At 34.1% G+C, this 14965-nt stretch overlaps 1 protein-coding gene across 1 annotated transcript; it reads right to left on the reverse strand.

The window, feature by feature from the left end:
* Positions 1 to 1437: 1437 nt before the first annotated feature.
* Positions 1438 to 14575, reverse strand: LOC128189580 (GMP reductase 2-like). Its single transcript, XM_052861241.1, has 7 exons — positions 14377 to 14575; positions 4799 to 4918; positions 4424 to 4507; positions 3991 to 4164; positions 3522 to 3710; positions 2827 to 3029; positions 1438 to 2456 (listed from the first exon to the last, which is right to left on the reverse strand). Exons 1-7 carry the CDS (start codon positions 14461 to 14463, stop codon positions 2258 to 2260), a joined length of 1056 nt encoding a protein of 351 aa, XP_052717201.1. The 5' UTR covers positions 14464 to 14575; the 3' UTR covers positions 1438 to 2257.
* Between the last annotated feature and the right edge of the window lie 390 nt (positions 14576 to 14965).

Below are 14965 nucleotides of genomic sequence, written 5' to 3' on the forward strand. Positions count from 1 at the left end.
ATGTAGGAATCACCTTGTCCATCCATGAGCAATCATCATTCAAGTCCAGTTCATATCTTTCATATGAAGAAACGTACGTTGGACATTCCTACTTCACATGAAGATTGCTTATGATCTGAGGGTGTGTCATGATTTTGATCAAAGGTCATTTGAGCAAGTTCAAGGTCACCAGAAGGAAAAGTGCAAAAATTTGAATTCAGTCCATTGAAAGTTCTCATTTTACAAAAAGATTGCTTATGACTTAGGGGGGTGTCATGATTGAGGCCCAAGTTCAAGATTAATGGAGGGAAAAGTGCAAACTTTGTGTCTGGTCTATAATGATTCTTACTGAGAATCATTAAAAGTTCTTACTTCACACAAAGACTGCTTAATATGACCTGACGATGTGTCATGATTTTGACCCAAGTTCATTTGAGCAAGTACAAGGTCATTGGAAAAAAAAAACCCTTTCATAATTATGTCAGGTCTACACCTTTCTTATGGAGAAAAATTGGACTTCACATAAAGGTTGCTTTAAAAGACCTGATCATGAGGGTGTGTCATGAATTTGACCAGGTTCAGTTGTAAAAAAAAAAAAAAATGCATAATTCCTGTCAAGGCCATATCTTGTAATGGGGAAATGATTAGAAGCCAAAATTTTACACAGATTGCTTGTGACCTGTTAATATGTCCTAATCAGGAGCTTTGGAAATTTTTGCAAGCTCAAGGTCACTATAAGAAAATGGTGAAATACCGCTACTTGAATTGTGTGGGGTATCATTTGTGAGCTTGCTTACAGTACCTTTAGTTTTATACAGGTTGAAGATGAATGCATGCAGCTATTGATGATCCCCTGGCCTACTTTAAAAATACTATTTCTGTAGATTCCTTTTAAGTGAATACTTAAATCAGCAATTCTGTATTTTTTTTTTTTAGTAAATCCTGAGAAAGTGAAATTGCAAGTATCAAACTTTTGTTGTATTTAACAACCGTCAAAAAAAAAGATAAATATCAAAATCTGCAAGAGATGTTTCTCCTAGTTTTAATCCTCTTGTTCAAATAGGAATTTACAGTTTGAATAGCGTATCAAAATAACTAAGACCATTGGTATGAATTCCTGCCAACTTTGCCATCACCTAAGACACAGGGACAATGAACGGACAGTTGCAATAGGCATATTAAATTATCAGTGTAGTTAGCTTGTCCTTATACATGTATGCATTCTTGATCAGCTAGGCTGGAGTTTATCCATAAGGGTATCTTATCATTTCTGCTCTCTGACACTTATTTAAATAATAACCATAATGTGCATCACGGTATTTGATGCATAGCAGCAGTAATGTGTAAAACAGCTTTCTTGTCATTAAAAACAATATCAAAAGATGTTCACAACTTTTTTCTTACAGAAATGAAACAGGCCTTTATTTAATTAACACCATACAAACCAATCATACTATCTTTAATTTACAGGATAGCAGTTTATTATGCAATACACTCCCATAAATAATAAAACATGGATCTACATGTATCAAGTTGAGCAAAATGTGCCTTCCATAAAAGAGCACGTTTAAATGTAAGTTATCTTTTGGGAAAAAGGTTGGGTATAACGCAACTCTCGCAAAATACAGATCAAAAGGTGCCTTTTCTATGTTCTTGTATTTCAACTTCCCTTCAATATATATACCATTAAATATCAAAATTGATCTGCAGTTCAGCATGGATTTCTTCAATAAACCGTTAATCTGGTTGTTTTGGCAAAAAAGAAATGTTAGCTTTGTTGGCTAAAAGAGAAAAAAAGATTGCTACATGAAGGTATTTCAGATTCTACACTGAAATTTCGTTTCTACATTATTAATAATTCCTCTAGCAACAAAGACAGACTTCATCAAATATTCCTGACACCTAGATAAACAGAAATAAGGTACATGATCACAGGGAACATCACAACACCATATTGTCATCATTCAAAAATAAAAAACATACCAGTTTTGTTAAAATGTTTGATAGTAGTACATAATTTATAAAAAGTGACTAGATGTTGGAAGGGTTCAACAAATGGACATTTCCATACAGTTTCTTAGATTATGTAAAATAAGAAGGATTAATAACCCAATAAAACCCATTCCATCAAATACAAGTATTCTTAGTACCAGGTTGTGGTGCACACAGTGTTCATACAAAAAGATTTCTTATGTAATTATTGATAGCTGACTGTTTTCTATACTGGAATGGTAATTCTTGATTTTTTCCTCAGAATACATTTAAAGGACTACATGTATTAATGTTCTTTAGTGAATGCGCTGAACACTTCATTTAGTTGTTGCGTCACACGTATAAATGTTGTCCGTCGACTGAGTTCCTTCAGTTTGGCGGCCCCTACGTAAGTACATGTAGATCTTAGACCTCCCAGAATGTCCTGGAGAGTGGTGTCCACATCACCTTTGTATTCTATCTGCACTGTCTTGCCTTCAGAGGCCCTAAAAATAAATCAAAATGAATAATCAAATAACTATAGATACTGTCATCTTATTCTTATTCCTAATTCCATTCAATATTGCTAACAGATGAAAAACATTGTAAATTGAAATTCACATCGTTTACAAATTTGTGTACAGAAATCACTGGCAGAAAATTCATAATGACTTTGTTCAATCTGAACATGAGCTGGATGTCTGCTTGAGAATTCAAGTACATATATATGCAAATTCACAAACTATGACCAATAAATAAAGCTGAGACATCCATTGATAAGATAGCTGTCTCAGACCCAACAAAACAACCACAGTTTAATCACATTATCATGCAGATCGATGGTCCAAAGTTGGCAAAATGATCCTCAGACTGTACCTGTATTCTGCTACACCCCCTGCATGTTTCTTCATGGCTGTGGCTGAGCTCATCCCGTAGAACAGCTTGAACTTCTTGCCGTTCTCCTCGATCATCTCTCCCCCTGATTCTGTGTGTCCAGCAAACATGCCACCCAACATCACAAAGTCGGCTCCAGCCCCAAAAGCCTTGGCTACATCACCCGGGCAGGTACAGCCTCCATCCTACACAGATATATCAGTTATACAAAGTCAGATACTGTCGAAAACCAGATGTGTGGGGGATCAAACTTAAGAACTCCGTGGGCACCCTTTATATCAAAATTTTATATGGTCTCAATTGTGTACCTACATGTATGAACAATTTGATTTGGCAATATCCATTTAAGATTGCTGACAATTTCACAGAATATTTATTTTGCCTATACTGCCCAAAATTGACAATTTCCAGTGTCATCAATGTGACACCCAGACATTCACTCCCAACATGTGTTACATCAATACATTCACTCCCAACATGTGTTACACCCATACATTCACTCTCAACATGTGTACTGTACGTACAGATATAATAAATTCACTCCCAACATGTGTACTGTATGTACAGAGATAATAAATTCACTCCCAACATGTGTACTGTACGTACAGAGATAATACATTCACTCCCAACATGTGTTACACCTATACATTCACTCCCAACATGTGCACTGTACGTACAGAGATAATGTGACCTCCTAGACCATGGGCAGCGTCAGCACACTCTAGCACTGCGCTCAGCTGGGGGTACCCCACCCCTGTCTTCTTACGAGTGGTACACACACTGCCCGGGCCAATCCCGACCTTGATAATGTCTGCCCCAGAGAGAATCAACTCCTCTACCATCTCTCCCGTCACAACATTACCAGCCTGTCAACAAAATGATTGAGGCCATTATGCTTTGGTACAGTTGTACTGCACATTATGTGCATATACATACAGGTCTTAAAAGATCTTTAATTAATGTATTTCAATATTTGTTTCATTAAAAGTTATTAAAATTTAAAATCTACAGCAAAGCTATAATATATGATTAATATAGTATAATTGTTTTCTTCACATTTTGGTCCAATAATTTTGGCATTTATCATGGTATTAATGAGCACAAAATAATTATCCAGTATTTTTTTCCCTTTTCTACAGTCATTACCATAATTGTGTGTTTGGGAAATGTCTTTCTGACGTCTCGTACAAATTGTACAAAATGTTCCGAGTAGCCGTTGGCAACGTCCACACAGATGTACTTGATGTTGGGGACGGCCTCAATAATGGCACACAGCTTCTTCAGGTCCCCCTCCCCCGTCCCTGTGCTGGCCGCGACGTGCTGTCAAACAATGCAAATCATTTCACAACATTTTCTAACTGCAATTTTTGATGATCATAATCATCTGATTATGTTCCCTAATATATAGTATTTGTATAAGCATGACAAACTCTGGAAACATCTTAGTATCGTTAGCTGAAAACTTACAATGCATCATGTCCATAGATTCACTTTAAAATTCTTTATTTTCTTCAATAAAAGTTGTTTGAAATTTTATAAATATACTGGCTATGTAATTTACAACATAATCCAGACTAACCTCCAAAATTCCCTCATTTGCTGCAGCAAACTCCTTCCAAGCATCGACAGAATAATGTTTGTGTATACAGACAAAGCACTTACTCTGTAAACAAAATATGTGTATGTAGTTCTTATAAATATTCGATTTTTCAAATTTTCAAACTGTCTCGGGACATATATGTTGAGAAAATTTTGATTTCGAAATGATTTTTGTCATGTCATCTATAAGTTATGGTTTATTCACTTCTTAAAAACAATATAAATTAAGGGTAACTACATTAATAAGAAAACATTTATGAAGTTAATAAGTGGCACTGTACTTCCCCAAACTTTTAAATGGAAACGTAATATGAAGTTGATTCATTATAATTTTTTTCACTAAGAGAGAACTAACCCTAGCAAAGCTCTTGGCCATTTCAAATGTTCCCACTGTGTCCATATTGGCGGCCATAACTGGGACTCCATCATAGGTCTGTCCGGAGTTACGGAACGTGAAAGACCGACACAAGTCAACCTGTAGGAGAGGAAAAATGATCGTGAAGGCCGATTGGTTCATTAAACATCAAATTAACAATGGTTACATATTTGTAAATACAGAAGAAAACACTTAAAATGTCTAGGCAGACATAATCTTCTATACTATTCAAGATAATGCTGCAATTGTATAGAGGAAATACACTTGAACATTGTCATTCTTGGTAAGGGAAACCGTAGACACTGTTTAGAACTTCATGCTAGCATTGCTTTTCACAAAAAAGGGAAGATTATGGTATGTAAACACAACTGACTTAAAATAAACAAGCTGAAGGTCAGTCATGAGAGTAGCTGAAGATTGGACATAAATTAAGGTGAAGGTCAGCTGGAAATGTAGCTGAAGGTCAGTCATGAGTGTAGCTGGTGGTCAGTCATGAATAGCAGCAGAAGGTCAGTCATGAATAGTAGCTGGAGGTCAGTCATGAATAGTAGCTGAAGGTCAGTCATGAATAGTAGCTGAAGGTCAGTCATGAATGTAGCTGAAGATTGGACATAAATTAAGGTGAAGGTCAGCTGGAAATGTAGCTGAAGTTAAGGTCAGTCATCATACACTAATTATTGTAGCTGAAGACAAATATTTTAAGGCTATCTAAAATCCATGCACATTATGCACTGACCTTTAGACTATACTGAGCTTAAGCAGTTCATCAACGTGGTCAAATTCCTCAGCCAATTTAATAAATCTGTTGCAATTTTCTAAAAACATTCATTTTATTTTGGTAGGTTTGCATTTGGGAGAATTTTCATATAGCTTATGCTACAGTGGCAGTGTATTTCTTATACAGTGTGCTTACATTGTATGTAATCTGTAGAAACGTTGCATTATCTTGACGAGACTTATAAGTATTTATATAGCTGATAAGTGAGTGCAACACTTTATCAGCTTTGTTGCTACTGTAATTGTGTTAATACATGATAATCAGGAGCTAAAAAAATACCTATGTACAGTTCTCATAAAATTAACAGTAAATTATCAAGACTGTAAAAATATTAACTTTTAAAAATATCTCAAACACGACACACTTGTTAATGTGTTTATAAATAGCCAGTAATAGTCACATACCAATTTAGATATACAGTTAGAGCAAAGCAGCTGGGATGAGCCATTTTGATTTGTTAAATTGTTATAAAATAAAAATATGATACATCCAGTCAGTTTGTATAACGATACATTTTTAAGATAAGGGGAATGAAATTGACTGCTCTGTTAGCAATAACTCGTTATAAGCATGTACACTGTAACAGTGTTTTACTGTACTTGGCTTTTAACAATTCCTCAGTATACATTTAATCCTTGACTGTGATAAAACAAACCGGATCATGTATCAAACTAACTGGATTCACCTGGATCACAGATATGTAATACAGTAAAACACGCTTATAACAAAGTCCCAGGGACGGGCAATTTAACTTCGTTATAAATATAATTCGTTATAACCGTCAAGTTTACAACATGAAATAGAGACTTGGGGAATGAAATTCACTTCGCTGTAAGCATCAATTCATTATAAGCGTGTTCGCTATCACCGTGCTTTACTGTATATATATATAATAGATATTATAACCACAAAATACTGGCCATCCTTTTTCAATTGCTGTAACAGTTAAAGAAATACTGAAATTTTGGCAAAACTTCTAGTTTAATATAAATCAAGTTATACTAATGTATACAAGGAAATATTTGCTGCCATTTTCTTTTTGCCCCTTTTGCCCTTGGTGTCAGTGGGAAAATTTAAGACTGGGTCTCAAATTATCTCTTTGATTAAAAACAACTGTGTCTCAGCAAATTCAAGACAGTGTGAAACTGTTTGCAAAGTGTTGAAGGGCAAAAATTACATGGGGTGAAAATCACCTTGTATATAGTAAGTCACCATGCAGAAAGTTATTTTAAAACTGTTGGAGAATATTTCTAGTGCAGTTTCCCCCATAAAATTACCAGCAACAAAATTAGAATACATTTAATGAAATTTTCTGTGAATCAAGGAAATTTGAGGAGGGATTTTTTCCTTCTTCCTTAATTGATATATATGAGAATCTTCAAGGACATACTTTGTAAAGTAGTAATATAACAATCTGGAAAATCATCTTGGTTTGCAATGTAATCAAGACCCAGGGAATTTCAATGTTCACTTACATTTACTTCAAAGGGACTTTTTTTTTTTTACTTAACAATATTGGATTCTACTATATACTTATATATTAAAGGTCCCTTTAAAAAGCAAATTTGATGTATTGACTACTGTTGAAATAAGGATTCAAAACTTTAGTGTCAGGCTGCAAACAAGTTCATCGACATACATGTATGGGGTGGTGGAAATGGGGGGGGGGGGGGGGGGGGGGGGGGGGGGGGTTGGAGGAGGGATGACAACCCCAGCACATCTATAGCACTGCCAAGATGCTCATCTATATGGGGTAGGGTGGGGTGTGGGGGGATAATGTTCAAATAACTGCACATCCATAGCACCGCTGAGCTCTTACCACATGCCCCTGTGATCCGGGCGTGGTGGCATAGGTAGCCAAACTCTGTCGGGGGTTCTACAGAGAACCACAAACAGACAATAAATCTAGGTCAACACAGGGGTCACTGTCCCTTATAGTAATGGTAGTACATGTATCAATTACTTCATCTACTTGCAGTTTCCTTTAAATTTTCATTGCAAATAATAAAACATTGCATTTCGAATTTGCAGTTTATGAAAACAGAACTAAATGCCCTAAAGAAAAGCCTATCCTAACAGATGTTTCATAGATTCAGGTAAGTCAGGTTTGTTAACAAACCACTACAAATATTATCGTTTTACTAACAGCATGCCAGTTTGCTTGTCGGGCCATGCTAAAATTTTGTATGATATGCTTATCATATTTCTCATCGATTGGCTGTTTGATTTCATTGAAGTTAATACTTATTTGCATATCAAGCACAGAACCCAGGAACACACTGACCAATGACATTACATGATTTTTTGGTAGTGAATATCAACACGTGGACAGTCCAGAGCTTGTTGTTTGTTAAATGTATTAAATATATATGCCTGGAGATAAGTGATTTATAGTAGTATGCCTACACCATTTTACTCGGACCTCCTCGACGGGATCTCCTGCATATTGTACTAACAGTTACATACTGTTTCATTCATTTTCATATCGGTAACAAAACGCTAGAAAGGGGAAGAGGGACAATGTATTCAAATGAAATAAACGTCCTCCACCATTTTTACTTGTTAAACGAACGTCGCATTAGTCGAATACTCCCCGGTAAATCTATTTATACTGGGAGCGGAAGCGTTCTTGCATGAAATAACCAGCCTTGAAGTAAGCCAAATATTACAGAACTATCGGATATTAACGAAGTTGAAAACGTAAAGAAATAAATTTAACAAACAAAAGCTTTGGACTGTCCACGTGTTGATTTTCACTACCAAAACATCATGTAATGTCATTGGTCAGTGCGTCTCTGGGTTCTGTATTTGATATGCAAATTAGCATTTACATCAATGAAATCGAACAACCAATCGGTAAGTAATATAATAATAATCGGCTGGCACGCAGTTAGTAAAACGATAATACATTTAATGTGTGTGGATTCTATATGCAGCACAAAGCAAAGATTGATAATAAAAAAAGGTTAGGAACATCTGCAGCATTATAATAATGATTATAATAATCATAGTTTTATTTCCAATTTTAGGCCCAGAGGGCATACAAGAATACAATTAACAGAGAGAAATTTCTAAAAGAGAGATTCAACCCACAAAATAGTCCATACACATACATAAACATGTAATAGCAAGGTAAGGCGAGAGAAATTTAATTTTTAGTTTTACGGATCCGCCGACCCAATTTTTCCGATTTTGTAAAAAAAAAATAATGAAAAAAAATTCGTATCTTCGGAAATTTTTCCGGAATTTTCAAGTTTGACCGATCTTGGTTTTAAAATTACTTTATTTTATTTGAAATCTGCAAAACGTTTGACAAAGGGAGCTTTTAAAATCAAGTGTAAGCGTCTCTATAACATGGAGTATTTAAGATGGAGGTCAGCCATGCATGGTTTGGCTTAAAATTTTTTATGAAAAGCAAAGAAAATATGTCATCCTGAACAAGTTTAGTAAGGTTAATACCAATGATCTTGAAACAAACACAAAGTACACAATGGATAGTGGACAAATTAAACTTAATATTATAAGTTCAAGCAAATAATATGTAATTTTGATTAATAAAAGTTTGCCCCCAGTTTTTTATTTTTTTTATTTTCCCTCCTCCGACCCAAATTTTTTACAAAAAAATCCGTAAAACTAAAAATTAAATTTCTCTCGCCTAAATGTAATTATTCATTATATGAATAAAACATGGCAAGGAAAGAGGGTAGACAAAGACAGATGTGTTTTCTTGGAAAAATGGATTCAATTACATGTACATTATGTAATACAATTATAGAATGCACTCCATCCGACTGAGCATCTATTAACACCCTGCTATAAGATTTATCTAATCCCAGATTTATCAGTGGGTTTCCCTGGGATGAATGTGCTTTCACAAATTAAGCTCTTAATTGTTTATATTTATTACCATTTTTCTAATAAAAGGCCTGTGAGACAACAATCCATAGTTACACAGTTTTAACAATCCTTTTTGGGGGGATAAATTCTTACTTATTCTATTTTCCATTTTTTAGCAGGTGGTACTGTAGCTTTCCAAATCCAAATTTTTCTTTTTAATATTAGAAATTAAACACAGAAGCCAATTTGCTTTTTGGTCCTCAAAACCTTTGGGAAAAGTTAGCAAACATGCTAAAACTTCTATATTCCTCAAAAAGATATATGGAATTATCTCATACGTGTGGTGTATATTACCCGTGTGATAAACCTTTGCTATATCACACGGGTGATGCTATATCAAATACTTCCGGTCGGAACTACTTTTGACACAGCCCCTCGCTTCAACGCTTCAGTAATCTATTTTCGAAGATTTGCTAGTACTTTCAACATAACTATATCTACTACAAAAATTAATATAAAATTGATTTTGTCAAAGATTTAAATTACAAATATGAAGGAAAACACATAACTGCGTAGAACAGGCGTCGGAACCGGGGGGCTATTGTGAGTGGGGGGGGGGGGGGGGGGGGGGGAGGTTTGGCCCCCCCCCCCCCACCTTTTTTGCAAAGTTATTCATAACCGTAACCACAAGACCCTTTTTTCTTGTTTGTCAAGATTTTTGATAAAAATAGCCCACTTCCAACTTTCAATTTGCTTTGTGAAGTTTATAAAACTACAAATTACGTTAACTATCAAGGAGTTCATCCTGATGACGCGATGTAAACAGAGCGCTCTAGTTGTTTTTATATACAAGAACTTACCGAAATAATGTTTCATGAGACTTTTATTCCACCACCAGTAAGCATCCTTATTCACTATTTTCAATTTTGAATCATAAGGCTAGCCTAGTGTGTGTTATATTAAACATCATGCATCAACAACTGTTTCTCGTTCGAGTCAATTCAAACTAGCGAGCATTCGCAACTTTGTGTATGTCAACAAACTCTTCTAATCGGAATTTCCATTTAATCAAGTGAATAAGCTCTAAGAAAAATTATCTAGAGCTAAAAAATTATTTTAAGGTTTATTTAAGTGAAACTTTACATTAAAACAGTTAGATTTATCTCAGGAATGACGTACTAAATTGTATTGCGCAAGGTCACAATTATAGCCGCATAACACAACGTTGCATCATCGTTTTTAATCTTTGAAAAAAAAAACAATTTGGGTCACACAAGGGACTGTCTCAAAAGCTTCATAATATAAATCAAATTATATGAGATAAATAGAACATCTATAATTGTGTGATTTTATATTTGCTTTATCCAACTCGTTGAAATGGTTATATTCGCTCGGCAAGCCTCGCGAATATATACACCATTTCAACTCGTTAGATAAAGCAAATATAAAATCACACGATATAGATATCCTCTATTTCTAGCATGCGTTCTACTTGAAAATTTTCAATTATGGGGAAAAATCAATTTTCCATAATTCATCGCCATTCATAAAAACCACAATGATATTCGAAATAAGAACCTGTTGGTCACCCATTGGGCTATAATACAAAAATAAACAACTAAATATGACGACATTAGTAGTTTCACAACAAGTTAAAAAATTGATATTAATTCCATATATGAACCTACAGATTAGCGAAAACGTTCAATTCTGTATGAACTTTTTCATGATGTGACAATGATGATTAAATGCACTTATCGCTGTCTTATTGAAGATATAAATTCTCTGATTTTAGCAATTCTGAACAATTTGCCGTAAATATAAGTAATAAACAGCAATGTTAAAAAGTTCACCGGGATATGAACTTGGTTAGTACATGATCCAATCTTCTGAGAAGCCCTTTGGGCTTCACAGGATTTGATCACATGACCAACCAAGTTCATATCCTGATGAACTCTTTAAATTGCTGTTTATTTCTTAATTGACTACAGGTCATGGGGTGTCATGGATCCTTATATGGAAATTTACACTGGAAATATCAAATATCCTTGATTCATTCAAAACATGTGGATGTTGGGAATGTCATGCATTTATAAATGTTGCAAAAGACACTACCGATACACCTGTCTCACAGCTTTATAATGCCATATTTTTAAAAGAAGTTTATTCTCTATCAAGCTTGATATACCTGTTCTTGCTTGAAATATCTATAATATCAACAACAAAAATATCAACATTATTCAAGCAAACTATTTAGAACTGGTTTATAGGGGATTAATTATGACGGAAGTATTTCTGGCACACTTTCCGTCTAGAATGTGTATGTAACTTTGTAATATGATACCAAATATTTTGACAGTGATATGGCACAATCCCAAGTACTTGCATAAACAAACCACAATCTATCACTCAAGAGGTAAATAACAACTTATCAAAATCCCGAATGGTATACAATTAGGTTCGTGGGCTAATCAAAGGAGCTATATCATGACAAAACTTGAAACATAAGTTGATGAAATATAATGTAGTCTGCATATTATCTAATTACTCAGCTATGTTAAGGAAGGTCTAAGAATTCTACCACGTGTGATTTAGAAAAATTTGCATAAGCCCCGCCCCTTATTCATGAGATTTTACGAGATATGGGTATTTCGGTAATTAACAAACATCTACAAAAATGAATATGATTAATTATTGGGTTTGAATGGTTCAAGAAAGGTGTACTGAAATAAAATCATAAACTATTCTTTATATCTCGCGAAATCTTGAAATTCCTAGGTCGTCTGATGACGTGTCGAGGCTGACTACGTCACATCGGCGCTTGCAGCTGTGATCAGAATAAACATGTGGACTTCAGTGATATATCTCGGAATTTAACTCGTTTACAACCAGCGTGGACAGAAATCGGCATAGGATTCAACTGAACAAGGTAGGATTTATCTGTACTTCCCCTAGATATTGTTTTATAATTATTTAATATTGTTGGATGGAACGGAAACGAAGTGAAATTCCTCGGCTTCGATTTTGTTTACTTGTTTACATTTGTTTTTCATGTAATATTGTGTTCAAACATCAGTTTGGTGACTCAGTCAGGCAAAGTAACTGTTCTGCGTTTCGCTAGTTTTGATCATAAAGAGCGTTGAGGCTCATTGTAGCTTTTTACTGGTCTCATATCGCGATAATATTAGATCGCATGTCCTCCATGTTCAAAGTACACAATAAAAAGGCCATGGCCAAACACTGTATGTGCTAGCACTACAAAGATTACTGTGAGATTCTGGAATGATTATAGACTAGATTGTAAAGTTGTTTAAGTAAATCGAAATGTATTTTTTTATTCAGCCTTCTTTTATGAAGATCTAATTTATTTTATTTAAGACAAAATTAAAGTGTGTTCAAACTGAATTTCCACACATTTAAAAAAATAAACTTTTGATTATGCCTGTTGTAATATCACTGAAATTGAAACCGCCATTAATATGTCCAATAATAGAGTAATGTTTCATTTTCATGTTATCTTTAACACAATAGCTTGCTAATTATGACACATTATTCATTTTCAGGGTTACTTAGGCAGTAGATGGTCCACTGAAAACACTTAATTCTTGGGATGTTGATAAAAAGTAGGTACTACAAATGTATATAAATATTTCTTTTACTCACTAACTTCAACTTCATGCTTAGTTTGTTGTTTTTTAATATCATATTGATAATGATACTAATGTATCCTATTATAATAATTTGCATTGATATCTATTGAAATGAAATTTGAAATTGATATATATTCATCATTTCAGGTATTGGTTTTCTTATCAACTGGACTGCCTCCTAATATCAAAAAGACAGAAGAGAAGAACATGTAGTGTGCAAGAAGAATTGTCAATTTCCATAAATTACACATTATGACTGAAAAATACTAAAAATCAGAAAACACTAATCTTGTTGAACAGTTTGTCACAGAAAAGCAATCTCTATAGTATTTGTAAAGTTGATTATCAAAATAAATTCTTGATAATATTGATATATTGTTTCTTCTTGCTTTCTTTAATTAGTACTAAAATATCAATTATGATTAAAAGTAAACCTGATAATACATTAAAAGAATTTATTCACCAGCATAGTAACATAAATTATTATGAAACATAAATGTGTAAATATTTACAAACTCAACACTTACACCACCCCCCCCCCAATAAAGGCAACTGATGAAGTTATTTTTTTCCAATTTCAACAATTTTATAATGATGATTGGTGTGAACAGAAACAACATTTTAACATTATTTTAGTGAAATTCACAGCGTTTAATTATTTTAAGAATGAAAATTAAAATCATGATCTTAGTCAGTGTTGCGTTTGAATTTCACGCAAATGACGCTGAAAGTAAAGTGGGTCAGATAAAAAGCAGTAGTGCAAGGGCATACACTTGATCAAATATATTGAAAATTTCCATGTCTTACCATTGTATCCCTATTATATCAAAAAGTGCTGGGAGCTGTATGAAGTCGCTACGCATTTCATATAAATAAGCGTTAATTGCGGGAAATCCCAGTAAATTGCTGTTCATACACTGTTTACATTGAATTTAATAATTGTTCTTACTTGAATATTTTAAACTCCCAGCACTTTTCGAAATTTTGAAGGTTCATTTTACAAATTAGAAACAGAAATAACTATATTTGTTTATGTTATGCCCTTGCACTTTGCATTTTTTCGTATTATTCCTGGTTCATCTATTTTTAGCAGTATCACGTGACAGGGTATTCCCAAGAGACTAAAAAATTGCTCATCCGATAACAAATTATTTAATTTTTATAATCGATAAAATATCACTTTGTTGAACAAATGTTTGGAGTAGAATACTAAGATTGTTCAAAGGCTAACATTTTATGTGATAAATATCGCTATTTTTGTATGGACGCCCTTAACATAGCTGAGTACTGACCTCAGATCTGCTTTTCAGAGTGCTTCTCTTTGGTCGAACGAGAACATCTTTGAAGTCCAGCTTCACGTCATTATCTATTCTGGGCATCTTTATTCTCTGTTGCTCCTTATGCCGGATCTAGCCAACAAATCGAAAATCGTGACGGTGACCTCTTCCAGCGATGTTGATCCCCCGCCAACACAGAGACTTTTGTGGTTTTCAATTACCAGAGAGTAGGTTTCAACACTAATTCCTACCAGAATAATCAGACCCGGTACTTTTCATCCTTTATAACAAATAAGCTTTTTTGGCGGTGTTCTTCTTTTGGTTTTTTTTATTTTTCATTTCATTATAATATAAGTAGGTCTGGTGATTGAATTTTTTTCTTTATTTCATATAGTTAATGTTAGACTGAAAACAGAAGGATGGGTATAGGTGAAGATCAAAGATTTAATTTGTCTAGTGACAACAGAATTTATAACTATAATAATAATATATGGTGGTACTTTACAACCCTTAAAAACTTGCACTAAAAACATGAATTATCTTTCACCTACATTTCAAAGCTATTGCAGCAAATCTTATTCCATTCAAATGAATGAATTCTTAT

This window comes from Crassostrea angulata, chromosome 6 (genome assembly GCF_025612915.1).
Source record: "Crassostrea angulata isolate pt1a10 chromosome 6, ASM2561291v2, whole genome shotgun sequence".
Taxonomy (NCBI): domain Eukaryota; kingdom Metazoa; phylum Mollusca; class Bivalvia; order Ostreida; family Ostreidae; genus Magallana; species Magallana angulata.

Coding starts and splice junctions, on each gene's coding strand:
- LOC128189580 (XM_052861241.1), bottom strand. CDS start 14,463: ATGCCCAGAATAGATAATGACGTGAAGCTGGACTTCAAAGATGTTCTC. Junction 4,919..14,376: donor CTCTGAAAAGCAGATCTGAG/GTCAGTACTCAG, acceptor CCTCTCCTACAG/GTTGACTTGTGTCGGTCTTT. Junction 3,030..3,521: donor TAGGAGGTCACATTATCTCT/GTACGTACAGTG, acceptor ATATCTGTGTAG/GATGGAGGCTGTACCTGCCC.